This window comes from Amblyomma americanum, chromosome 8, assembly GCF_052857255.1.
Source record: "Amblyomma americanum isolate KBUSLIRL-KWMA chromosome 8, ASM5285725v1, whole genome shotgun sequence".
NCBI lineage: Eukaryota > Metazoa > Arthropoda > Arachnida > Ixodida > Ixodidae > Amblyomma > Amblyomma americanum.
The window spans coordinates 47,732,262-47,759,484 of record NC_135504.1 but is presented as its reverse complement, the minus strand read 5'-3'; the positions used below and the strand labels follow the sequence as shown (position 1 = coordinate 47,759,484).

Genomic DNA, 27,223 nt, shown 5'->3' with positions numbered 1-27,223 from the left:
TGTTATCGTGCCCGGCATCGGAGTCTGGCTCAGTTCCTTCCTGCCCGCTGCCCGGCTGCGCTCAGCGTCCGGCAACGGCTGCAACACCACATGGTGTCAGAAGTGGGATACTCTAGCATTCGAGGGGCATCGCCTTAACTTTGTCAACCGGTGCCAAGTCAGAAGACAAGGCAGTCAAGCCCTTTCACGGCATGTTCGCGGTTCCAGCGCCGCCAAGATTTGACTTCAAATGGACGTCCGTATGAGCTTCTTGGATCCAACTCTTTGATGACTACCGCTTCGCCTCGGGCCTAAATGAGCGGAGTGAAGAAGTGCAGGTCCGGACTCTACTTTATACGATGGGCAGGCAAGCAAGAGGAATCTTCTCGACTTTTGCATTACCCCAAGAAGAACAGAAGCAATACGAAGTCGTCAGAGAGAAGTTCGACAATCACTTCGTCGCCGCAAGGAACCTTGTTTATTTGAGCGCACGCTTTCACCGCCGCATTCAAGAACCTGGAGAGACAGTCATCCAAATCGTTACCGCGTTGCACACGCTGGCGGACCGGTGCGACTACAAGGAAATAGAGCGCATGATTCGCGACAGGTTCATGGTCGGCTTCAGGGATGCTAATCTCTCCGAGTCGCTTCAAATGAATGCGAATTTGACTCTCGTCATCGCTGTGGCAAAAGCAGACTTAAAGGAGACCTCCAAACGACAGCGGCAGCAAATGCAAGAAACCGGAGATGAACCCTTGGCAGCGGCGACCAGCAATCTCGACGCGGTCAGCAACCAAGGGCTGCCCGGAAAGAATTCTTCAGGACAGCACTCGGGCAGCTAGTCAAAGAACAGTTCACCTGGAATACAAGGTAGGCACCCCAGAGCACAGTCCTATCGACCAGGCACCCCCGGGTCATGCCCCAACTGCGGTCAAGGAGCGCGCCCCAGAACCTGGTGCACAGCAAAAGCAGCGAAATGCAACTATTGCGGTTGTTCCGGACACTTTGCAGCTGTATGTCGGAAAAATCCTGCCCGTGATGGAAAGAAGGTACAACTTTCATCTCTACATATGGACAAGGGGGCGTATTTTGCTAGCCTGGTTAATGGGGAGTACTATAATTCTCGGTATGTACAGTTCATCGTTAACGGCACACCGGTGTTCGTTAAAGTAGATTCCGGTGCCGAAGACTCCATTGTGCCCTCAGCGTTTCCTGGTTTGCCTACCAGGCTAGATAAATGCGACCTAATCCTAACAGGCCCATCGAATGAGACACTGAATGTTTTGGTAAAGTTTCATACCACTATTCAGTGGAAACAAAATGCTGTCCAGCAATTCGTGTACGTGGTGTCACCAATACGCTCCGTACTTTTTAGGTCTCCCAGCGCTTGAGGCTCTGGAAGTTACGTTCACAGACTCGGCCAGTAGCGCAACAGCCGTCGAAGCTTCAAACCCGCAGCTTTTCAGTTGTCTAGGAGCGATAAAAGGAGAATACAATATTAGACTAAAGCCGAACTCAATACGTTCTGCAATTCATCATTTGGATTGGGGGCCGTACTGATGCAAGTTAAACCAAACAATGAAAAAAGTCCCCGTGCATTTGTGTCACGCTCGTTGATGCCTGCCGAAACCAGATAATCTCAGATTGAGAAGGAAGCAGTAGGAATGACTTGAGCAGCAGAACGATTCGAAGGGTACATCAATGGTCTTGAAATTTTGTTTGAAACCGACCACAAACCACTTGTAACGTTGCTGGGAATATACCTTTAGTTGCTTTGCCACCTCGTATTCAGTGCTTTCACATGAGGCTCATGCGGTTCAGCTTTGCGGTTGTGCATGTCCCGGGTAAGAGCCTCGTTACTGCAGATGTAATGTCTAGAGCCTCGATTCGGGGAAAACAAATTGCTGCTCATGCGCTGAATGTTGGCGAAGTCGCGAAATTCATTTCTGGCTGTTTGATAAATGCCATCGAGGCTAGCCTTTTTGAACGAGTCAAAGCTGAACAAGGAGTTGATGAAATCTGTCAAGCTCTCGTAAAATTCAACCGGGAAGGCTGGCCAAAGTTCTCATCGCTGTCGATGGTCTTGCGTTCCTACTGGCAGGAAAGATCAACTCTGACAGTCACTGAAGGCGTACTAGTCAAAGGTGTGCGGCTGGTGATCCCACAAAAATTACGCGCAGAGGTCTTGATGCGCTTGCACGAGAGTCACCAAGGAATTGAAAAATGTAGAGCTCTAGCTAGATTGTCCGTATGGTGGCCTGGGTTGAGTAAAAGTGGGAACCAATGATTCCGACAACCACTCCACAGCGTCCTTTGCCAAATCTAGGTGTTGAACTCTCCCATATTGAGGGAAAGTGGTATTTAGTGGTCGTAGATTATTTTTCTAGATATCAGAGATAGCCTTGCTATCTTCGACAAAAGTGCCACTGTCATTATGCACCTCAAAAGTCTCTTTGCAAGACATCGCATACCAGAAATTGTCATGTCAGATAATGGAACAGAATTTGTATCCCAGGAATTTCAGTCGTTTGCTCGCTACTATGGTTTTCGCACTGTGACAATGAGCCCCAGATACCCCCAGCCAAATCGGGAAGTAGAAAGGATGCTCCTAACAATTAAATGGCTGATTATAAAAGCTAAGAACGCCAATATTTTGTTGTTAGCGTACAGGGACACCCTAGGGCCACTTGGAAAAATCTCTGCAGAACTTCTGATGGAGAGGCGGCTATGCACAACAGTTCCTGTTCCTCCCAAGAGCCTTCTACCCCAAAGGGTGAGCATAAAGAAGTTCAGAGATGGCGTTGCAACCATCCGACAGCGGCAGCGTAGGTACTTCAATAGTCGTCATAGGGCTCTCTCGCTGCCAATCCTCGAACAAGGCGTGGAAGTATGGGTGACAAACTGCAATGTGAAAGCGAGAGTCTTGTGTCTTGCACAGCGTCCGAGGTCGAATGTAGTTAAAACTTCGGCTGGTGTAGTTTTAGAATGAAACTGGAAATTCTTGGTTTGCTTTGTTTCCCAGCAAATTGACTGCGTGGAAGGAGGAGGTAGCTATGAGTTTCCGCAGGCATATGATAGTCCAGTAGAAATGGAACGGGAAACTAACCCATCTACTTACAAGGCACCTGCCGATCCATCTAGTACTCCCTTTGCCGCGAACTAACCCTCCCGGATATAGAACGCGATTTGGCCGTCATGTACAACAGCCAGACCGATATGGGTTCAGTAACTGACTGTTACTTTGTTTTGAGCATTGGTTGCTTCCAATAAAAGTGTGCATCTTTTGTTGGCTGCAGTGCTAAGTTTCGTTGCAAATGCCGGCGTAGCTTTTCAGAACAAGGGGAGGTGAGCTGATAGCACCTATGCCGTGTGTCCTGTTTCAGCGTTATTGAGCACTTTCGCTCTGATGTCTGAAACGTTGCCTGTCCCTGATGTCACTTGTCACATGAGTGCTTTCTATATAGATATGCTGCTTGCATGAATAAAGGTTGTTATCGTGCCCGGCAACGGAGTCAGGCTAAGTTCCTTCCTGTCCGCTGGATGGTTGCGCTCATCGTCCTGCAAGGACCGCTACACCACACCTTCCCTTCCTCCGATTTGTCTGAGTCTAGAGCGTTCTCATCACTAATGCCAATGAACACAAAGACCGCCGAAAGCCTATAGTTTCAGCGGTGCATTTCTGCCAGAATGTTGTGAACGGCAACGCACTCAGCGCACATCTGTCACTACCGCCACGCAGCTTGAAGCGCGACGGTGTCCACCATCGCAGGGGGCCAGTAATGTGCCTTTACTTTGCTTTTGAAGAAAATTCAAATTTTTTTTCTAATTTTGGTTTTGCAGAAAGGAAATGGCGCAGCAACTGTCTTACATATATCTGTGGACACCCGAACCACGCCATAAAGGGTTTGAAATCTGGCTCATTTCAAGTCCAAAACCACTAGCACCGCGAAATCATTACCAGGTAGCGTAGTGATGCTTTCGCTTCAAAACACCCCTTTGTTATGCGATGGAAGCGCACATAAGCAACCTACATGTAGCTTAGGTTGTAAAAAGCCTATTAAAATTATCAAAATTCCATTGTTTCTTCCTCATTTGAAGCTCACAAAGAGACGGCAGTAAAAGTGTGCACGTTCGAAACTTAGGCAGATTTCACGCACATGTAAACGCGCGCAGCACCCAAAACCACCCTTAAGCACTCGCGAGATGGCTCTCGACACAACACCTGCTTGAACAACGACCTTGGTAATATTACAGTATACTCTGAAAATATCTCGAACTGATAAGCTTTGGACGTGACTTGCAACGCAGGCAGCAAGAAATATACAGGCAAGTATCTGCACCGTAATGTAGACTGCAGGTCTCTGGTGGATAAATGACGTAGTGCCCTCAGTACAACGAGTGAAAGTGAATGGTTCACAAGAATAACACAGGATGACAGAGGAATGAGCTTTGTGTGAAACCCAGCTTTCGGCCGTCCTCACCTGGCGAGTTAACGGCACGTGGGGAAAATTACAGAGCTCTTGATGACCTCCTCTTGCCGTGTCCTGAAATGCTCTGTCTGCCACATAGAGAGATACGCATCTACAATTACTTGTCGCGCAAAGAACTCACGCGAATATTTCATTGTCGAGCATTCAACTCACACGAATATTCTCATCGGCATCATCCTTGCGGTTCTAGTAGTCGTAATGTAAATTCGCTTCAGCAAACAGCATACAGAACACTAAAGTCGTCTTTTCTCACCTTATATGCCCCAACCGCTTTTAGTTTGCAGCAGGCATCTCATCGGGAGGGAGTCCGTTCCACTGATGCGAAGAAGTACCTGCGGGTAGCTGGAGGTACGCTGCCGCTGCAAGGTGCCGGAGGGAAGGCGATGCAGTCCAGCTTTGGCTTCCAAGCAGAACATTGAGTCTGGCCTGGACAAGAAGATGAGTGACGTTGACAAGTACGCCGCAGAAGAGCGCATGTAGCAAGACAAGGGCCCAAGGTAGAAGTAAAGTGGCTGTTTGGGCTTGTTGGTCAGTGATCATGATTAAAGAATGCAGAACGAAAGTACAAAGACAAACGAAGAAGTGCACAGGACTGTCGCTGACTACAAACGGCACAATTTTCTTTTTAAGATGGAACGAGAGGATCCTAGGCCTTGCAATTTGAAGTCTAATTGAGATTCGCACAATTTATGGCAGCATCTTGCTTGCTCATCGTCGAAAGAAAAAAGCGCAATGTAGAAGAAATCTGATGAAATGAAGTGGCTGTTTGGGCTTGTTGGTCAGTGATCATGGTTAAAGAATGCAGAGCAAAAGTACAAAGACAAACGAAGAAGTGCACAGGACTGTCGCTGACTACAAACGCCACAATTTTCTTTTTGAGATGGAACGAGAGGATCCTGGCCTTGCAAGTTGAATTCCAGGCTTTGCAAGGTTAAACCATGAGCAAGCAAGACGCCGCCATAACCTGCGCGAATCTAATTGCGATTTCACCTTGCAAGGCCAGGATCCTCTCCTTCCATCTCAAAGAGAAAATTGTGCCGATTGAAGTTGTCAGCGCCAGGCCTTTGCACTTCTTCGTTTTTCCCTGTCTTTTTGCGCTGCATTCTTTAATCATGATCAAGGTAGAAGGCCCAGTTTAAACAGACGAAAGGGCATAGTATTACATACTATTTTTCGGCATAGCATGACAACTGTTGGCGCACTTCGGAAAGGCTGTGTATTAATTTAGGTAGTAATCTTGCGAACTAATTCCTGACGACTAACTTTTAACAACCCTATATGGGCAACTGGTTGCAAAACAGAATTTCTATCCGGCCATTAGTAATAGTTAGATCGGTTTTTAATATTTCGAAAATGCGAATACCCTTACCACTGTGGCTTGACAAAATATGGCTACACCGTGCGAAAATACATGAGCTTTTGAAAGCATGCATGCAAAGCAACCCCTCAAGTGCATGCATCTAGTTGAAAAAGCCAAATTTACCGAGCCACAGCGCAAAGCGTAATTGCATTTTAGAATTTCTAAATATTGCAAGATATGTTAATAACAACCGGCTATAATAGTCTAAATGCAACTAGGCTCCAGGCGTTTCTAAATAAAAAATTACTTATTAAAAATTTGTTAACAAGGTTAGTACTAAAGAGGACTGATCGTTTCACTGGAGACTTCCAACACTGGTAATACAATGCCGCAAGAGCTACATCTTTACCCTAAAAATTCATTTAACTGTTCGCTGAAACACCATGCATAAATCGAGGATAACAGTGTGAAAAGAAACTACGTGTTAGGCAGAAAAGGGTTAATAAGCTCATTTCATGCGAACTGAATCCTATTTCGCACTCAAGCATATCTGAATTTAGAAAAAAATAATGAATTTTATGCCTTGCTTTATCAAACAATATCTTAGCTTGTTTAGCGCGAAAAAATTTTTCATGCTGTGGTATTCATCTGAAATTTTTCAAAGTTGTCTGCAAAATATTTGTTGGAAACATATTGCGGGTGATTATTAATTTTTGTGTGTTAATAAAAGACTTTACACTTTCACAAATAATGATCTGAAATGAAGCTGTTTTATTTTTCCTGAAACACGAAATACAGAAAATCGTTCTGAAGTATGAGTTTTTGAAACATTGTTTCAAATTTCATGCTGTCACAGTCGCCATTTCAACTATTTTCCAAGCTTTCCGTAAGAAAATAAGTTACCAGAAGTGTTTTAAAGGTCAGAAAACATGTGCCGTGCCATAAAAAATGATTCGTTCCTTTAGAATGATTGCTCTTTGCAACATATTCAGCCTTCAGCTGTAACAGAATGTAATATATTGAACAGTGTCATTCAATTACATTTCTACATAGTATGGATTATGTTTTGTTTTGGGTGTGATAATTTCCCAAGTTGAGCACACAATCACGCTTTGTTGCAGTTTTCGTACACTGCATCTAAATATCTCAAGAAAATTTTCAAAACGTGCGCACAGATTTCCTTGACGAGAAAGGTGTCCGAAGCCTGCTTAAAGAAAAAATGTATGAATTGAAAGCTGGCTAAGTCTAGAAAGAGACGCACAGCACGAAAATGCGCCCAGGAATGACTCAGAGATAATAAAGTCTTATTAGTCTCTGTGCACGAAATATTGAGATAATCTCCGCTGCATACTGCAACTATTGTCTTGTGTTGCGTAACCGAAGGATCGCTGATTTGCATAGCGCCATTCATACCGGGCTGCCGATGAGCTTGGCGGGTAGAAATGGTCAACAGCGCCTCCACTCGTCGACTGGGCGCCATTGAGGGTGGCCACAAGGACCAGAGAGCACGGCTGGCATTGAAGACCATGTGGCTGCAGTAGACATCTCCTTGGGGACAACTGGCAGTCTATGGAATGCGAATGCCCTCTGAAGACCCTGAACGAAAGTAGAATCAGTATTACAACATTATTTATTAAAGATTCAAAAGAAAATGTCCGGCAGAGATCTGCTGGTTGGGAAAGGAATTTAACTTAGAAATGAACGCCAACCAAAGGAAAACGAACTTAATGTTTCAGTACCTTCTCCGTAGGTTCATCAGTTGTGATTGAGGGCACGTTACATCTTGCGTTTTAAGCCTATCGTTCAATCAGCAGTACGGTAACGTCGGCTCGACATTTTGAGCACATCACTGTTTGTCACGCGAGGGCAGTGAGCTTGAAACTGAGCAAACATTTCAAGGTCCTCCTCACCTGCTTCCACTTGGTTCATTGCCGAGATGGCGAGAAAGCGTCCTTCGCGTTCCGTGGCACCCACGAGATGGCAGCACTTCAGGTGTCAGACGCAGCTGTGGTGTACCTCGGTAATGGCCACTGGCTTTTGCTGCAGCCTGTAAACGAGGGCAGTGAGCTTGAAACTGAGCAAACATTTCAAGGTCCTCCTCACCTGCTTCCACTTGGTTCATTGCCGAGATAGCGAGAAAGCGTCCTTCGCGTTCCGTGGCACCCACGAGATGGCAGCACTTCAGGTGTCAGACGCAGCTGTGGTGTACCTCGGTAATGGCCACTGGCTTTCGCTGCAGCCTGTAAACGAGGGCAGTGAGCTTGAAACTGAGCAAACATTTCAAGGTCCTCCTCACCTGCTTCCACTTGGTTCATTGCCGAGATGGCGAGAAAGCGTCCTTCGCGTTCCGTGGCACCCACGAGATGGCAGCACTTCAGGTGTCAGACGCAGCTGTGGTGTACCTCGGTAATGGCCACTGGCTTTCGCTGCAGCCTGTGTCGAGGCTAACAGGTTTCGTCCCTCATTATTGTTAGTATCACAGTCTCAAAGATGCCCACAGAAAAGTTCTTGGAGTATGAAAGTATCTTACGGCTGTGAGTGCATGGAAGCCAGTGCTCTATACAAAAATGCATTGTGATGCAATAACCTCATACAAGCGCAATCATAAGATATCGTTTTACCTTCATATGGCGCAAAATTATATACATTTTCTTATATTCTGAATCATGTCGTTATCATAACTAGTGTTGTAGGTACGAACAAACATGCATAAGATGATTGCATTAGAGAGCTTTTTTCTGTTAGAAGGGCTCTCATGTTGAGCGTTGCAGGGTACGAGTAGACCAAGAAATTCCAGAGGAGATTGTGCACTGTGTGTGGCATGCAAAGGCTGCCAAGAAATCAAAATTTTGTGTGGATTCGTTCTGATGCAAAGCGAGCAGGTCTACATTGCAACATTTAGGAGATGTGACTTCGTTCCAAGTGTACTGAATTTATATCTATTTAGCCCTTTTTGCTTGGTTCATACAAAGAAAGGTAGCATCCAGGCATTGGAGAGGGCATTAATGAGACCACCATCTTAGGCAAGAAGGAGATAGACGTTGGAGTGGCTGCTGCACTGGGCACAATGTGAAATGTCAAAATGCACACGCTCTCGGAAGATACCGAGACATACATAATTTCGGAAGTGCAAAATACTGCCACATATCTTTTGGATCAGTTAGAAATGCTTGTGCAAGAACAAAAATTAGCTAACACCTGGGCAGAAAATTTGGACTACATTCTGGCACAATATTTTTGACGTTCTTAGGAGCTGCATACACTAAAAAATCCACAAAAATGATAAAGCCATGCATCGCACTAGCATATGCGTTCTGCCGTGTTGCTTCTGTCTTTGTATAAGGCAGATCAACTAATGAATTTTACTGCAAAATTATCGTCAAGACTCATCTAGCTCGGTATTACGGAAGTGTCCACAAAGTTGATATATCAAAAGTGCCGCAAAAAAAGGCATTGATATATCAAAAGAAAGTGCTTCAAAGTAGAGTGCACACATCTTTTTTTATTGAAATAATTGTTTTTGCACTATTACTATCTGCTTCAGCGGAGACGACGCTACAGTGAATGACGGGCCCACTGTAGACACGCAGTGGGCATATCTTGCACACACTTAGCGGACACGGGGGCCGATCCCTCCCTCTAGAAGACCGCCACTAGAGTTTTGATGCGCTTATGAAATGTTCATCTCAAGGTCACGTAAGCAAGATTTAAAAATGGGGAAACTCGGCCAATTTTTTCTACCATAAGCATTTATCTTTTTCATTCCTTTATTTGCAATATCTTCCATTTCAATCCTCTATTTCTGGTGACCATCATCATATTTCACGTCTAGAATTGAAAGCACGCATGCCTAATGATTGTGGTATTCTAAAAGGCTATAATGTTTTCGCTGTCACCTACAATTTCGGCGTCCACACAATCAGTGCTGCAGAGCGGGACGGCCGCGCTCGCAGTTCAGGACGAATAAAGTGACTGAAGCAAGCAGCAGGCCTGCCCCGAGGAGGCACACTGAGAATAGTGGCAGGTTCTAGAGGCAACATCCAGACATACGTCACTGGGTAAACCGTGGCAGCGGTGGAAAACAAATATGAGCCATCATCTTTTCTCCCTGCCTGCTTCAAACTGTTTTATTCTGTAGTGGCTTGAAAGGAACAGTGTTGGCCCACTAACGAATATACCATAAAATAATAAAATTCCCTATAGAAAACAAACTGCAAGTCATGCTCATATATCAATTAATTTGTAGACATATTTATGAATACATATTGTACCATCAGCCTATGACTACTGCAGGGTGAAGACCTCTCTCATGTCTCTAATTAACCCTGCCTTATGCCAGCAGAGGCAACCGTATCCATGCAAACTTAACCTCATCCACCTACCTAAATTTTTTCCGCTCCCTATTACGCTTGCCTGCTCTTGAAATCCACTCCGTCACTCTTTAAGAAGCAACGGTTATATTCCCTTTGAATTACATGCCCTGTCCAAGCCGATTTCTTGTTATTGATTTTGACTTGGATGTCATTACCCGTGTTTTATTTCGAATTGTAATTATTGTAATGGTATCTCTATTACTTATTGTGATAACAGTCAATATAATTTTCTTGTTAGGTGACTATCAATTGTGCAATGAATAATAACTACATCACCAAATTCCGGCGAAATGCTACAAAAACAAGCTCATGAGTAGAAAATGGATACCGAAAGCGACACACTGAACTTATGACACTCACACGACTGACGCCAGAGCCGTCCACCCACATGACGACAGCCTTCCAGACAGTGGTGGCGGCTTCATTGTTCGGTGAGCATGCCGACGGTCCCTTGAGCCACCGGGCCTCCCAGCTACAAGGAAAAACAACTGTTAGAAACCACTTCGCTGTCGAATAGCAACTAGAAACAAATGCCATCGTCGCCGACACGATCAAATAATTTTCCTCGTCTTTTGAAAACGCGTTGCGTATGCCCCCCCCCCCCTGTTCTTTCTTCGTTACGCAGGTGCATCATTCACACACACACACACACCTTAGTAGTAGCACAGAAGACAACAGCCGAAACGCAGTTACCTGTTGCGTCATGCCGCAATCTTTTAAAGGTTTGTCTTGTTGGATCATCCTGTAACTAGGACGAATTATGATCCCTCGCTTGGTTCATATTATCCTGAATGAAACAATGGTTTATCTTTCAGAGAACTATGTGGAGCTGATTAAGTCAGCTTCATCACTTCCTCGCAGAAAATGGAAAAATTAAGTAACACCAACATCTCACTAAGATGTTTTGCTCCGATTGTGCAGTTTCAGTTTCACAGTTTGAAAAAGCTTGTAAGTTTCGCACCGTCTCTATTTCAGGCACAACCATGCACGCCTATTTCAGTGAGTGAAATGCCAAACTGAGTAGCGCATTACACGCAACTCCTGTTTGACGAGTCGCGTCAACTTGATTTTCAGTTTTATGCATTCGATTTTAAGGTAATACTAAATTATCCATATGCTTAGTTCTGCATATGATTCAGTTCTTTACCTTTGCCCTTCAGACAATGGACGATGGAGTCAAGTTTGCATCTGATATGTGTGCAAAGCCCTAGGCAGTCGTCCTCACCTTGAGTCGCTCTGCTGCCTCAGGGCTGGGAGAGCAGGGGCTGCTGGGCGAAAAGCGGCCGTCGCCTTCACCTCCGTGATGATAATGCTCCAGACACAAGAGGCGCCCACTGCCTCGACGACGGGCTGTCCAAGTGTTCGAGCTGCCAATCGGGACGAAATAACAAGAAAGTTAGTGGCCCAGTTTCAGCGCACTTCCATGGTAATAAAATAAGAGGAGTATGGTAAGGTATAGGAGGTTTAGAGCCCTGAAGTAACTCAGGCTATGTGGGACGCCGTAGTGTAGGGCTCCGAGTAAGCAGGGTTTCTAATGGACAGCCGCATCGCACACCGCATGGGTGCTTTTGCGCTTTGCCTTTGTCTAAATGCTATAGCTACGGACGGATTGAACAAGAGCACACCGGCTTTTTTTAATAGCCTGCTGGCGCTCCACTACGAAGCCCGAAGATGTTCACTTAATTGGCAGGAATGGGAGATGCTAGTGCGCTCGACAGACCCAGCCAGGTAGAAGATTGACACTGACCGGGTGGCATCAAAATAGTTTGTTATACCGTTGTTGTTAAATCTATACCCCCGTCGTATGTAAAACCGCACGCACGCACGCATGCACGCACACACACGCACACACACGCGCGCGCGCACATAGTGAAAAAGTCACAACTGGTATGATTATCCTGCTTAATTGCCAACGGTTTCAGACGGTGGACCGTCCTGCATCAGGGTATTAAGTCGAATGAATACAGAGGTGTGCGTATTTTCGGACCTAAATGCAGAGCAAGAAGAGGCACTCTCTCTCTTTCTTTTCTTTGTGGAGAAAAACATACACAAACCGTTGCCAAATAAACCAAGATAATCGTACCAGTTGTGACCTTTTCACTGTGCAAGCTTCCACTGGTCCATTGAGCAACCCTGACTGCTTCCACTAATATATATATATATATAAACAAATTGCATATATACTGCAGGAGGTCTGAAAAGGGTTCTCTATAATGTTGCGGTATGCCTAGGATGTAAATGGATGCCTTATGACAGATATACTCCAACAAGAATTTTTTGTAATGAATTTTGTGGAAGCGTTATCTGTAGTCAAAATATGAATTTTCGAGTTTTCGCAGCTTTCTGTCTCTCCACTTTTGTACAATCAAATGTCAGCGCTCCCCCCACCCCTCGACTCTCTGCCGGCAGCCGGAGTGGGCGGGGGGAGGGAGGAGCTCCCAGCCGTGGCCATGGTAGCAGCATGACGTCAGAAAGAGTTGGCACGGCAAACCAAAGCTAGCTCTACGCTGCTGACGCAACGAGCGCTTCAAGGAGCAGGCAAAAGCCGGCACCGCTGGTTGCTCCGCGACAAACGAAGCGCGAATATTTAAGAACATATTGTAAATGATCGGCTCGCTGTTGAGGTCTTGCACACGGCATGACTGCTCGGTGGCCGGTACTATAAATTATGCAAGCGTAATATAGCCAATCTGAAACACCCTTTTCATGGACGGTTAAGCCCCAAATGCCAAAAGGCGACATCCCGGCTATCAATAAAGGGGAAACAAGACAAAAATCTACATGCATCATCAAGAAATAGGAATGCCTGTCAGGCGATGAGAGGCAGCACGTGAGAATATTCGCATGAGCAATCCAAATTGCACGCTCAGTCGTGTAGGTGACAAAGCTGAAACCACCGCATTATTCAGGAATGTAGTGCATCTTGCTGTATAGTATTTGCCAACCCTATGCCGTGTAATTAAATTTAGAAATAAAGTTCAACCTGTCACGTTCACCGATGCAGCACCTAGAAAACTTCCCAAAAACGAATGCGTCCTATCAGTCCACCACCTCGGGAAAGTAAGCACCAGTGTTGCAGATAGTGCGAAAATGGTATAGCTCCCACTTTATATGTACACGGACGATTCCAAGCACAAGAACAAAATACTTTATAACTCTACTAGTAGACTTCATTTTCTTCTATGTGGCGCGGGCTTCGGGCACAACAACAACGCGCCGACTGCCATTCTCGCTAACAAAGAAACCGGTTCAGTTCGCCCTGCTGACTGGAGCGAAGACAGGCTGTGTCACTCTTTTAATGTTCTTCTCTTCTCATGGCAAAAGATGTCAACAACAAAGTTCATTCAACTAGATCAGCAGCAGGTTCCATGGAAGATGTCCGATTTGCTTTCGGTTCATTCTCTGCTGTGCATGCCACATTCTCATTCATCAATATCTGGAGGTCACTCCTGCCTGACTCTGCCTAGGGGTTGCTTGCATCTGTGGTCCCAATTCTTCTGCTTAAAAAGTTTAATTATTATGATTTTTTTTCTAAACGGATACGGAGAATAAACCGTAACAAATAGACGTAGAAAGAGCCGTGTGCCAGAAAGACGCACCTATTCCTGTTCAATGACGAACTGACAAAATGGCCAACGCCTATGAAATGTTGTCGTGGGGTATCGATGGCAGACCTGAGGTTATCACTCTCCTTGTGGCGAGGAAAGATGCTAAGGTGTATCGGTCTAAAGCCAATAATGTGACGTGTAGATGACTGATGCTGCATGTGCTGGTGCTGGAGAAGAAAAACCACAGTGTTGAGGGGATTTACGGCAAGGGACTTCAATTTTCGAGACTTACAGAGTGACACACTTGACAACAGCAGCCAGCTGTCTGCCGACATAATTTTGATGCCGCTTATTTTCATGGCGAGAGACTCGCAAGGAAAATTACTTTTACAGCTATCAAGTATTTTGTAGCTGCATAATTTTAGTGTAAGACGTTGTTGAAGCACAACACTTTCGTGGCGATCGATATTTATTTGCCATTTCTTAAACCACAGCCGCAGTTAGCTAGGACACATATGACTTCACACGTTCGTGAGAGTGGATGCGCCATGTGGTATTAAAGAATTCAATGGAATATGTACCAGGTGTTTCGACAAGCCGCGCATAATAATTTGATGCAAAAAGTTTTTTGGGGTAAAAAGAGGTTTTTTTGGAATTATACCAGTGTAAGCCGACGTAAAAAGACAATCAAACTGTAAATTTTTAACTATTACAGACAGGCACTTTATTGTAATTAGACTTTTGTAGCCGAGAGTGAGCAATATCTATGTCAGTTCTTAGAGTTTCGGGAACGCGGTTACCCTCGCCATCTTGGTCAAACTAATTTCAACCATTTCAAGTGATAGTCGTAAACAATGGGTTGGCGGGGGAGCGAAAAGAGATGTCTAAAATCAAATCGCGACACCCCATGGCAAACGTTTCACGTGACAATCTCAGTCCCACCAGAGCTGCAGAGCTCCTCCATTTCTCGCCACTTTGCTGAACTCAACTGCCTATCGGTAACAGTTAAAAAGTTCATTATTAGAATTTATGGGATCAGCTTACTAGTTAACATGATTCTCCACTTCACTGACATCCGTCATGATTATTATTGCTATGCAGGAAAAGCTGCCCATTGACTCAAAAACGCTATTCCAAAATATTAGTGGCCAGCTGTCCTGAAAACCCGGCTATATGCTGCTCCCCTCCAGCTTAATTTGTTTTTGTGCAGGTCAGGATCTCAAATTTCTTATCAAAGTATTTTGCCGAAGCACTGGAGACTCTGCAGATGTATAATAGTCCTGCTTATGAAAGAACGACCAGAGTCCAGGTTAAGTTTACAGCAGCGCGCCGAGGCTATATTTGTATGCTTCATCCCCTTCAACCTTGTTGCACAAGTGCCCTGAACTCCTCTCTCGTCCTGCTTTTCGCTCCTTCCATGTCTTGCCTCAAAGTGCGCTTTAAGTTTCCTCTGAGAAAGAGAGAAACTGACAGTGCTTTCGCTCTCCTTATCACTTCTTCCTCAACTCTAGGTGGCAAGGTGTTTGATTTCAGTAACGGCTTTGTTTGCGCGCATGTTCCCGCTTTATTTTGCAATTATGCAATATACTATCGCCCCCTCTAACAAACTTAAATGGATAATGAGTTATTTTACAGAAACAATGGTGTCTAAAGTGCAATTTGTCCCTGTCAAAAGCCCTCCTTTATCCAGGTCACTACCATTTACGTTCATCAAGTTCGAAATGATCTGTATTATGCCGAACTTTCCTCGCCGTCAACAGCATGTCTAAGTGGTAGGAGAGATTACCTCCCCCCATTCTAGGAATGTTCGCTTTGTCAAAGTGTATTCGAGTCGCCCAATTATTAGCGGTTCTGCTCACCTCTAGGCAGATCTTCCGCTTCCGTCATCGTTGCAGTGGCAAGGATGTGGGCCCGTGCTCCAAAAGACACCCACACGTCGAATGCGCAGCGATGCAAATGCCCAGACTGCTGCACATGCCCAGACTGCTGCAAATGCACACGCCTTCTGCCTGCTCAGAGAGGGTTCGATGGGCACGTGCTCTTGCTGCTGCTGGAAGACGGGAGAAGGTCAGCGTTCTGAATATAGTACGTAGGGAAGCTCTTCACATGGCCAAATCAGCTCTCGCAAGGATCAGGTAAATATTTTATATTTAATATACTACTAAGCGTCTACACAAGTGGCGATATGCGTCTGAAAAATTAAGCGCAATTATTATCGGCTAAGGCGAGGACACCACAGAACTAAGAAGAGACAACAGGTGGCACCTGCAGTGAGTTTGGGCGAGTGAGTGGAGTGAGTGAGTGAGTGAGAGTGAGTGTTTGTGCATGGGTGTATGCACGCGTGCGGGTGTCATCAATTAATAATATGATTAGTTGCTGATATTTCTTTTTTTTTATGAACACTTTTACTGGTAAAAAGTCTACTATTGCATTGTGTCCTATGAGTAGACTGGGTTGAAAAGGGACGAGTCTTCAGTAAGGCAGTCGGAGAAGCTTTTTCTGTTTTCTAGATTTCTGCATGAGAATAAAAAAATGGTTTACAATGGTTTATTATTACAATATTCTGTGAGCTTTCTTTTTGTGAATTTTTTCTTTTGGTATATGTCTTTATTCTCGTGTTTCGGTTTTTCAACTCACATACTTTTCTTATCTTTATTTTGTCGTAATTGTGTGCATTTTTCGTTGTATGCGTTATTCCATCCTTTAGCCAGTTTATGCGTGTTTCTGTATTGAACTCCCCTTATTATTATCCTATGGGCCATGACAGTCAGTTTATGCGTGTTTCTGTATTGAACTCCCCTTATTATTATCCTATGGGCCATGACAGTATCAAAAATAAATAAATAAACATCTGAAAGAAATCATTTTGGACGACAATGTAAAGAAATGTGCAGGCAAAAGTCAAGCTCAGCTAGTCGAAACCAAGTGTTCTCGCATGTCATACGCAGTCTAACTGCGTAAAAAGTATGTAATTTTTACAATTGTTGCTCGGTTCACACACTGCTCTTCTAATTACATTCAAGCTGAGAGAGGACACAGCACGAAAAATACCCAGACCGATCTTCCGATTTCTTTTCTGTGCTTAGTCCTGTTTCCCTAACTTTATTTACGAAAACGATTCTGGCTCGCCTGATTATGATCAGAGTGCAAAAGCCAGAAGTAATAAAGGTTGCGTTAGCAATTTCAGCCAACAGTATCACAGAAACTAACGCAGAACGGGGGGGGGGGGCTTGTAGTACGGGGGAAGAATTCCACAGGCGTGAAAGGAGAATGCTACGAACTGCAATCGTCAAAAAGCATGATCGCTTCTATATCTGAGCACAAAAAGTTAAAGCTGTGCACCGAAGTTTCTTTACGTGCGGAAATGCGAAAGCATTTAGTGTACTGTTGCCTTCTAGAATGAACAGGGAGCGACGCAAATTCTTGTCTAGGCGTTTTTTTTTTGTGTGTTCTTCTTTTGCGACGACATCAAGTCGCCGACAACTTCTTGTTTATACGTTTCTATCACGTGATTGCTTGATAGCATCGCTGTCACCAATTATTCCTGCTTAAATCTATTACTGTCACTATTACAGTCACTATTTTATTATTCATTGGTTACCTGTTATTGTTTGATTTTGATTATTATTACCTGTTCTATTTTATTACCATCTGTTAGTCACCTTGTTATTGTTAAAAAAAATTTATTTTTATCGTCATTATCTTGTGAACACATCGCGTGTTTACAGCTCGTGTACACATCTCGTGGTCACGTAATCAATGAGGCAAGAAATGCTTTTGCACTAAAAACAACCAATATGCTTACACATGTGAGCAGAATTTGTAAAAACCCGAGTTTTCGGCATCAATCTCTCCTCTTATTTCAAAAATAACGAAATCTCTTTTTTATTAATTCTGTACAACATGTTTTATTTAGGCCAGTGGGGCATTCTCTATAAGTTGAGCTTGTGTTCGGCACCTTTTTTCCCACCTTCAGAGCACGGACGACGGATTCATGGTCGCTACAACGTGTCGAAAGTCATAGACGTACCTTCGTCCTCACCTGCCGCATGTCTGCGGCTGGAGGGCTCAGGAATTCGAGGGTGCTTGCAACAGGCAGGTAGTTTGCAGCGCCCACGTGATGATAAAGCTCCAGGCAAAGAAGGCGTCCGTTGCCTCCAAAACAAGACCGGGCTTGCCTAGGGTTAGGGCTAGAAATCAAAAGACAATAACGGGAAAGATTCTGGTTCAGTTTGAACTCAGCCTCACATGTTGCAAAAAGCATCGGTGTCTGATAAGCTTTCTATCACAATTTCTGTATTAACTGCAAAACGTTTTATTTTGCATCTATAATATGAGCGCAGAGCAATTGCATTTAGTACGCAAATATGATAGCTGGAAAGAAAGCATCCAAACACCTTTTAAGATGCAGACGTGAGGCTGACAGCTAAGTGTCGGCTGCACAGGATGCAAAGCAGTCACTATAACCGGATGGTTAGGATGACGCCTAGAAAATTCACTCCTGAGTACATGGTACTGTTATTATTTTCTCAATGGGGCGTACACCAGAGCCTTGAATCTGTAATAAAAGTTTCATGATGGCTCCAACATTTTCCGCTCTCAATGACATTTTTTGCACCACATATCAACTATGTCCTCTACACGTGACATTGGGCAAGTTTTCTTCCGCAAATTCGTGTTTACAGCAGCAATTCATAAGAATGCCAAAAGCAGTGTGGCAGTCAACCATCTTTCGACTTTCTGAACACTGTCAGGAGTGGCGTTTGCTATTTTAAAAATCTGAGTGAACCGACGAACTAATGCACCCGTTTAGGTATTAGCGTAAGCGAAATCCCGGGATTGGTAATAATTTTTAACTCTTTGTGTAGCTAACAGAGAAAGGCATAGCGGAGACCTGCGGGCAACAACGGGACATGGGAAATGCAAAAACTCTCCTGGGAGATGCTACACGTCTCACCGCCAGCTATAGCTTAGCCCAGAATAGAGACTCGTCTGTTTACAACGACAATAACAAAAACCTTTGTTAATATTTTCTGCAAAGTTTGTATAGGCCATCTGGTGCTCACAGCATGCGGCTAATGAGAGTGCGGTGCATCAGGTGCAGCCTCTGAACTCATGAGGAAGAATTTTTTTTACTAGGCCACGCCCCTTGACACGGCCTTCTTTGCAAATAGGGAGAGGCCTCATGAAAATACAAAACCACCGGTCGGAGTCGAGGCCACCTTCTCCTGGAAACCATCACATCGACTGATGGGAGTGAAGGATTCAGGTAGAGGAGGACTTGTTCACAGCATGCAACGTGGAAGACAATGGAAGCAAGTGATATTAAATTAAAAAGTGGACACTTAAGGTGCGAACTCACCGCTAGCTGCATGAATGCTTATTTTAGGCTAAAAAATTTCAGTGAGCTACATTTAGGCCCAAAAGTATCGATAGCAACCTTAGTTTTCAGAAAAAAATCATCTGGTTGCTGCCTCTTGGAGAAATATTTTCTCGTGTCATGTATGATACACCATGAAGTTTGAAGTACTTTCAACTATAAAACTGCATTTAAAAAGAACCCTCCGCGGTGGCTCAGTGGTTATAGGCGCTGAGTTCAGAGTTTCCAGGCTCGAACCCGACCATGGCAGTCCTGTTTGGATGGAGGCGAAACGCTTAGGCGCACGTGGGCTATGCGATGTCACTGCACGTTAAAGATCCTCAAGTCGTCAAAATCATTCCGAAGCCCTCCACTGCAGCACATCTTACTTCCTTTTTTCTCTCAGTCACCCTATATGCCTTCCCTTACAGCGCGGTTCAGGCATCCGCCGAAATGTGACACAGATACTGTGCCATTTCTTTTGCCCAAAAACCAACTTTCAAAGTAAGAAACCATTACTCTACAAAAATCTCAGTAGTAAACAACAGAATGGTAATTCCTGAAAGAAAAGTATATGTAGACATATCCAACCAGACTAGCTCTAAGTTGCATGAAAACACTTGTCCTGCCTGTGCCCCAATGGCATCTTTGAAATATGCTTTAAATGCAACACCTTGAAGCTGTTTGGGTGGGTGGTAGCATAATATCATTGCTGGGCGAAGTCACGCAATCACGCGACCACTGAATGGCGGCGTACCAGACATTCGTGAATTTCGTGAAAGGCGAGTTTCGTAACCGCAGTGAATAAGTATGATTCAAAAATGTACTGGCCAGCTGACCCAACAACCACTACACCGATGTCGCTGGAAAAAAATACGAGCCGCGAAAAACAACAAAGCACTCTGTGTTGTGTCCCTTCTTCTCCGTCCCGTCTGTCGAGCTGTTATAGGATCACCGTGAACGCCAACTCGCCCAGCAAATGGTACTGTCGAACAAAGGAAGATGCCACCAACTGCCGACAGAGCATGAAGACAAGAAGACGCAACAGCTGAAAGGTTTGGATTACTTTCGCCCACCTCAGGCTCGGGAGTCGCTAGTTCGCGCAGCAATCTAAAATTACAACCCCTCTTCCCCCGCCTCCCCACTTTTTTCTCCCAAACGTGCAAGGGGCTAAACAACTTCCGGAGCAGGGCTCGTGTTCGACTTTACTATCAGCTTTACTCACGGAATTTATTTCTACTTGTGTTCGCAGTGTATACTGATCAGGTAGCAGTACTGCATATAGTATAACCAACCACTATATATGACCTCTATAGACTGCGAGAAAGCACGTGACTCCGTCGAAATTTCACTAGTCATGCAGTCATTGCTCAACCAGAGTGCAAAACAACCTTATCTAAAATACTGGAAGGTTTCTCTAGCTGATGCACAGCCGCCTTAGCCCTCCATAAAGCCAGCAATAAAATTGCAATCAGATAGAGCATCAGGCAGTGAGACACAATCTCGCTAGTGCCATTCACCGCCTGTTTACAGGCGATGAATTGTGGTGAATAGCATTTAGAGGCCTGGATTGGAAGCAGTTGAAGATAAGAGTTATTGAAAATTCCTAAAGTAATCTGCTATTCACTGATGACATTCGCTTGCTAAGTCATGCTGTGTATGAACTGCAATACATGACCAATGAGTTGGCAGGCAGAGCAATACTGTGGGTCTAAAATATAATATGCAGAAAAAGAAAGTAATGTTCAACAACCTCGAAAGGGAACATAACGCTACAATAGTTAGCAATGTGCTCAAGTGGTAAGCTAATACATCTACTTAGGGCAGGTAGTGACCGCAGATCTGGTACACTATAGGTAAATAACTAGAGGAATAAGAATGGCTGAAGTGCATTTGGTAGGTTCTCACATCATGAATGCCATCTTACCCATATCCCTCAGCAAGACAGTATTTCACAGCTTTTATCTCACTGGTGCTCACATATAGAACAGAAATGGTGGCGGCTAAAGAAAAAGGTTCGACTTAAGGACAGCACTGCGAACTATGGAAAGAAAAAAAAAGATAGCGTAACGTTAAGAGGGAAGAGGGCAGTGGGTGTCAGGGATCAAATACGGGTTACTGACATCCTAGTCGAAATTAAGAGGAAGAAATGGGATTGAGCTGGTCGTGTAATGCAAACGCAAGATGACGTGTGGTCCTTAAGGGTAACAGACAGGACTCCAAGGCTGAAGAAGCGTGGCAGGGATGGCAGAAAATTAGATGGGCGGACGAGATGAACAAGCTTTCGAGAAATGGGTGGCCGAAGCTGGCACAGAAGAGGATTACATGGAGATATGTGGAAAAGGCCATTGTCCTAGCTGCAGTGATAGCAGCAAGACACCTGCTGCTGAGATCATGATCTCAGAAAACAATGCATGCTAATCTCGGCATTACAACTATGACCCCGGTGCATACGCATTAGTTATAGCTTATAATGCACACTTTTACAGCGAAAGCTGTTATCACTCTGATTAAGCCTTATAGACCTGAAATATAGCATGGAATCCATAGCACCGGGCCTGGGACTCTCATTTCTTAGTGAAATATTTTAAATAATAATTATACTTTTGTCTAACATGAATCATTTATATTCAGTAAGTTAAAATCAAATGGCACCTGTCGACCGTGGCCAGTGGCAAAATGGAGAAGGAATAACTCCCTTCTTCACGTCTTCGGGAGAGCAGGCAATCGTAAAGTTCGAGAGGTAAGAAGTTGAGCCAGGGTTGAAGGTGACGAGAGGCCTAGATGTTTATGATGTTATGAAGATGACGAGAGGCCTACATGCTTAAGTTGTTAAGGCGAGAGCGGCTGTAGAATAGGGAGTCAGAAAAGGGCTGCCAGGGAAGAACAGAGAGGCTGCTCTCTCTAGAATTACGGGGTTATGACTTATGAATTCGGCGAACTATGCATCCCAGAGAGTGGTTTTGTGGCATAGTACAAGGATATATGGGTAAACAAAACTGTGACAACTTTGATTCATTTATGCGCTAGGTCTTCAAGGCAAGTTCTTCAAACATCCATCCAAAAAGACTCGCTCTGAAACAAACATTGAGGTCCACTACATTACAGGCGCGCAGTGCGACCGCCATTCAGCCTCTAATTCCCGCAGATGACACAGACGAAGTAATTCACAATTCTGTTCTCGCCATACCCTTCCTAATCCCTTCATGGCAGCCACTCGCCGGGTGCTTCCCGTGATATCCGCCCTCCTGTCTGAAACTCTTACACCCTCACCTTACGCTCCTAATTTTACCATGGCAACCATACTCAGTTCCTCCTCTCTCTCTACCCCATCCTCCAAAAGCAACGAATCCTCAGGTGGCTCCCGTGGCGATCCCTTCACGGCTGCGCAATTTTATGTCCTTGCTATACACTCCTCCCTCCATACAGTGACAGCCACCTTCCGAGTGTTCCGCCTCTCTTGCTGTGCTCTCCTGTGCCTGCGGTAACCACCCTAGAAATTATTAGGCACGCCGTTCTCGACATACCCTCGACGTTCCGCTGTTCTCGTGGCAAACTGGCTCCTGCTACGCACTCGCAAACACTACGCTTAGCTTACGCTTTCCAAAGTAACCACCCTCACAGTCGTTTCCGGGGCAGCAAGTTCTCTTTTGCGCTCTCTGTAGCTGACGCCGCAGCCTAAAACTCACACGGCAACCATCCTTAGATTGCGGTCCTCTAGACTCGGCACGCTCGATTCCTTAGACGGTATGCTCCTTCCAGTTGGGTATCTCACCAGGGTTACCATGACAATGAGGCTTCGTATGCAATCTTCCGCTCTGGCCGTACCCTCCTTCTTTCGCGGTAACGATCCTCCGACTATTTACCATGACAACCCCCCCCCCCCCCCAGTTGCTACAATAAATTGCAAAACTCATTAATCTTTAATCGCATTTTACCCTTTAAGAAATGTCCTCTTTCCCTATAAACCCCAAGGACAGATACCATTCCGACTCATTTAGCATGGCTCATACACAAAAACGAGTAGACTCCGAACAAAAGCAAAAATAAAAAGACTAAGCCTAGTTTTTGGGCTCCAGCAGCGGAATAGTTCCCAACAAAAAAAACCCGCTTTCTCTTGTTGGCCAGGGAGCCATAATGAATTTGAGACATGGTCAACTCCTCGAATCTTCGCAGCCCTCCTTACCTGTTGTCTTCGGTTTCTCCAGTCATCTAATCGGTGGCAAGGAAGCAGGCTTCAGCTTTCGGCGGCACCCACGTGATGACTGCACAATAGACGCTGCCGACGCTTGCATTCTCTGCATCTACAGAGAAGGTATGATCGAGATTTGCTCTTGCTGTTGATGCTTGCAAACAAAGGCAGAACATCATTACTGCTCATCATCATCATCATCATTAGCCTGACCACCCACTGCAGGGCAAAGGCCTGTGCCATGTCTCTCCAATTAACCCTGTTTTTTGCCAGCTGTATCTACCCTATGCCTGCAAACTTCTTAATCTCATCCATCTGCACACCTAACCTTCCGCCGCCACTTCCTACGCTTCCTTTGTCTTGGAATCCATTTAGTTACCCTTAAGGACTAGAGGTTATCTCTCATTTCCATAAGATACCCTACACAAGCCCATTTATTTCATTTGAATCCGACTAGGATGCCATTAACCCGCGTTTGTTCCCTCACCGAACTCTGCGCGCTTCCGGCCTCTTAACATTACACCTATTATTTTTCTTTCCATGGGTCACTGCAATGTCTTTAAGCTGTACTCTTTTCTTTAACCTCCACGTTTCTGCCCCGTAGATGAGTACCGGTAAGATACAGCTGCTGTACACTTTTCTCTTGAGGGATATTGGTGAACTGCCAATCATGATCTGAGAGAACCTGCCATATGCCCCCAACCCATGCTTATCCTTCTACTTATTTCCCTCTCATGATCCGGATCAGCTGTCATTGCCCACCCTAATTGTAGAGGTATTCCTTTACCACTTCCAGCCACTCGCGTCTAATTGTGAACTGTTGTTGCTTTGCTAGACTGTTGAACATTACTCTGGTTTACTGCGTGTTAAGTTTTAGACCCAGTGTTCTGTTCTGCCTGCCTAATTCATCGATCACGATTTACAGTTACACTTCTTTGTGACTCAGCAAGCCAATGTCATCAGCGAATCTCAGGTTACTTAGGTTTTCTCTGTTAACTGCTATTATAGCCAGTCATGCGGTTTTTGAGAAGGCCGAAGAACTGTTGGAAAATGATCACGCTCGATAATAGGCTATATTCACTGCAAGTTGAGGCCCCTAGTAATAGCGTTGAGGCTGAAATGCACAGTTCACTGTTCACCTCCTCGTTCATGCTAAGAGCCTAGTAAGGAAGGTTGTTTCTGGTGTAGCTGTTCAAAAATCTTTATGGGAGCACTCTACTCTAGAGTCCGCATCATGGGTCAATGTACTCCCTACAGCTCTTCCACTGCGAAGAAGTTTTTAATGCTTCTGTTTCCGGTTTCCTCATGCCGCAAACTAATTCGTGCCTCCTAAATGTGGGCACTAATATAAATGCCGAATTGTAGTGACCTGTCGCTAGACCGTTTTCAATTGATTTTGTTTGTCATCGCAACAAAAACTGGTCATTCAGCAGTTTGAGTGTAATGATAAAAATACTCCTCATAGTGTCCCCAAGGGCTAGAGTTCAATAGGCTTCAAAAGGCTTGTTCTATTCTCATTTGTATCAAAACCTCGCGAACATACCAGAGTTGAGCATATTTGACTTCGCTTGCTCCAGTCTAATCTGTGCATGACCCAATACATCATCACTTTATATATATATATATGCCTTCTTATCGGGAATAAACGTTGTTCATGGCCGATACCGGGCCAAGCAAAAGGTGGCAGCAGTCCCCATCCACTATGTCCGCCCAGTAGAAGCTGCATCGGCCCCGAAACCATTTGATACCTTGGGCGACACATGGACTGGTTGGAAAACATGGAGGAGTGAGTTCATGCTATTTTCCACGGTTACCCTGTTAAGTCAATAGCCTAAAAAGTGCAAGCGCCGACGTTATTTTTTAACGATTGGAGAAGATGGCAGGAAAACTTCTGGCGCTTTCATATTCCAGAAGGAAGAGGTTATGAAGGACGTCGAAATTTCTCCTAAAAAGTTTGAATTCTACAAACCATCGATGAATCTGACATTTCCCAAGTTCCACTTCGAATCAAGAGACCAAAAACAAAGGGAACCTTTTAACGACTGGCGGACAGACCTAAAGCTCCTAGCGAAAAACTGCGTGGTCGGAGACTTGGAAGACCGCTTGCCCCACAGCCGCACTATGATGGGAGTGCAAGTGAAAGGTTTACAGCAAAATCTACTTGCCAAAAATCTGACATTTGAGAAGGCAGTCACAATATGCCAAGGCCACGAACAAGGAAAGGAGCAATTTAAGGAAAACAGGGAAGGCCCCGAAACAGCAGGCGACGCTGTAGTACTTGCGGTCGGCCTGCGAAAGTCGCCTTGTAGTCATATTTAACTCACCGTGGCGTAACATGCCAGTCACACGGGAGGGTTTGCACAAAGTGCGGTGGGCGTAGTTACTTCGCCGGAGCATGCAAAGCGTCGGCGCTCAGTCATAACTAAGTTTCGGAAAAGAAACTGCGTGAACTGCAAGGCAAGGATGATGACAATTTCATTTTGAAGCTTCGACCATCGGTGCTGTAGCCTCAGAGCATTGGAGCGTGACAGTTTAAATTGAAGGACGCCCATACATGTGCAAGATGGACAGAGGAGCTAACTGCTGTGTAGGTTTGAGCAAGGATGTCGGCAAGCTGCCGAGCCAACCTTACTAAGAATGTTGCGAAAGGTTAACGGCGTTCTTCACCCATAAACCTCTGGTAAAAACAAAAATTCTGGCTGCATTTGCATGATAATAACAAAGTGCAGGAAGAGATGTTATTTGTGGTCGACCATAACGTGCCCGTGACTCTCACTGGATCAGTAGCTGAACACCTGGGTCTCATTTTCCGCTTGAAAAATGTACATGCAGACTCGTTGCACCAGTAGCACAGTCGTTTCAAGATATTTTCAGTGAACCGGGGCTCTCAAAAGGCATAGATTACATGATGAAGCTAAAGCGCGGATCCGTAGGAGTGGTCGTGCAGGCGAGGAGAGTTCTGATGGCTCTTCGAGAGAAGTCAACGAGGAGCTCCGGCACATAGAAGAAGGAGGCATCATGTCCAATTAAATGAGCCAACAGAACTTTCCAGTCCTATGGTCACGGTAGTTAGGAAAGAAAAAGTACCCATCTGCCTAGACACCTACAGCACTAAACAAAGCTTTGCCATGAGAGAACTACCCCATGCCGACCCTTGAAGATGATGTTCCCAGGCTTGCCGGAGACATGTTCTTTACAACTCTATATGCAGCATCAGGATAATGGCAAATAAAACTTGCTGACACGAGTTCGAAGCTCTGCGCAATGAGCACAATTTACTGATGCTATCGCTTCCTGGGCATCCCTTCTGGAATTCCATCAGACCCGGAACTGTTTCAGGCAGCGATGCATCGCATGCTATAGAAGGTTTGCCGAACGCCACAGTTGTAATGAATGACATCCTCTTTTGGGGAAAGACAAAAGAAGAGCACAACTGCCAATTGCAGCTGCTGTTAACATGCTCTCACGAACATAACCTGACACTGAACTTAATTGAAGAAATGATCATTTTTTCTAGACCTAGGTGCGCTAGTTGAGGCACGTGCTCACTGCAGATGGCCTGTGAGTGGATCCACAATGCGTACAAGATATTGTGGAAACGCCAGCACCAAAGAATACTAAGGAACTGCAAGTTTTTCTTGGCGCAATAAACTTTGCGCAATGTTTCATCCCTATTATATCTCGAGTGACTGCCCCTCTTCGGTCTTTGCTCCGCAAAGAAATCACATGGGTGCGGACAGAAAAGCAACAAAAAAGCTTCGCAAAGTTGCAGGAGTCTCTGATAACAGCCTTGATGCTCCGTTATTTTGACCCAAAGAAAACAGTTGCCTTTTCAGTTGAAGCAAGTCAGTTCGGGACAGGCGCGGTTCTGATGCAAGATGCCATCCCGTTGTTTTTTGTAGCGGTCACTCGCAGATGCCCAGCAAACATATGCTCAGATAGAAAAGGAAACTTTAGCCATAGTGCACGTATGCATCAAATT

At 44.9% G+C, this 27,223-nt stretch overlaps 2 protein-coding genes and 1 pseudogene across 2 annotated transcripts in view; 1 reads left to right on the top strand and 2 right to left on the bottom strand.

The window, feature by feature from the left end:
* The window catches only part of LOC144100303 (uncharacterized), a 33,211-nt gene extending 25,407 nt beyond the window's left edge, over positions 1 to 7,804 (bottom strand). The window contains exon 1 of the mRNA XM_077633285.1: positions 7,680 to 7,804. Within this exon, the coding sequence (XP_077489411.1) occupies positions 7,680 to 7,698 (19 nt within the window). The 5' untranslated portion in view covers positions 7,699 to 7,804. The remainder of the gene's footprint in view (positions 1 to 7,679) is intronic.
* Positions 192 to 2,693, top strand: LOC144100302 (uncharacterized; annotated as a pseudogene).
* Positions 7,805 to 7,872: 68 nt separating the features above from the next.
* LOC144100301 (uncharacterized) lies at positions 7,873 to 23,354 on the bottom strand. Its single transcript, XM_077633284.1, has 7 exons — positions 23,236 to 23,354; positions 17,721 to 17,880; positions 15,550 to 15,740; positions 11,368 to 11,509; positions 10,503 to 10,614; positions 8,066 to 8,213; positions 7,873 to 8,009 (listed from the first exon to the last, which is right to left on the bottom strand). Exons 3-6 carry the CDS (start codon positions 15,575 to 15,577, stop codon positions 8,151 to 8,153), a joined length of 345 nt encoding a protein of 114 aa, XP_077489410.1. The 5' UTR covers positions 15,578 to 15,740; positions 17,721 to 17,880; positions 23,236 to 23,354; the 3' UTR covers positions 7,873 to 8,009; positions 8,066 to 8,150.
* Between the last annotated feature and the right edge of the window lie 3,869 nt (positions 23,355 to 27,223).